Source organism: Penaeus monodon, chromosome 22 (genome assembly GCF_015228065.2).
Source record: "Penaeus monodon isolate SGIC_2016 chromosome 22, NSTDA_Pmon_1, whole genome shotgun sequence".
Lineage (NCBI taxonomy): Eukaryota > Metazoa > Arthropoda > Malacostraca > Decapoda > Penaeidae > Penaeus > Penaeus monodon.
Window position 1 is genome coordinate 11,065,870 of NC_051407.1, and position 219 is coordinate 11,066,088.

General features: G+C 48.4%; 1 protein-coding gene across 1 annotated transcript in view; it reads left to right on the plus strand.

The window, feature by feature from the left end:
* LOC119586936 (solute carrier family 22 member 5-like) overlaps positions 1-219 on the plus strand; it is a gene marked incomplete in the record, with an annotated part of 32,490 nt that overhangs the window by 19,270 nt on the left and 13,001 nt on the right. Inside the window, 1 exon segment of the mRNA XM_037935668.1 lies at positions 12-106. Coding sequence (XP_037791596.1) covers positions 12-106 — 95 coding nt within the window.

Genomic DNA, 219 nt, shown 5'->3' on the forward strand with positions numbered 1-219 from the left:
ATGTTCCGCAGAGAATCCGGCGAATTCTCAAGCTGCTCCCGGTATAAGGTGGAGTGGCTGGAGGAAGGAGCAGAGGAACCATTCCTTATCCACAACATCACGGAAGGTATTGGCACTTTCTCTTAGCCTCACGCCCTCTCTTGATACAGTCTACATACATGCATATCAGACGCAGTGACGAGATCGGATGATTTCCCATGCTTTTCCATGTTCTAAAAG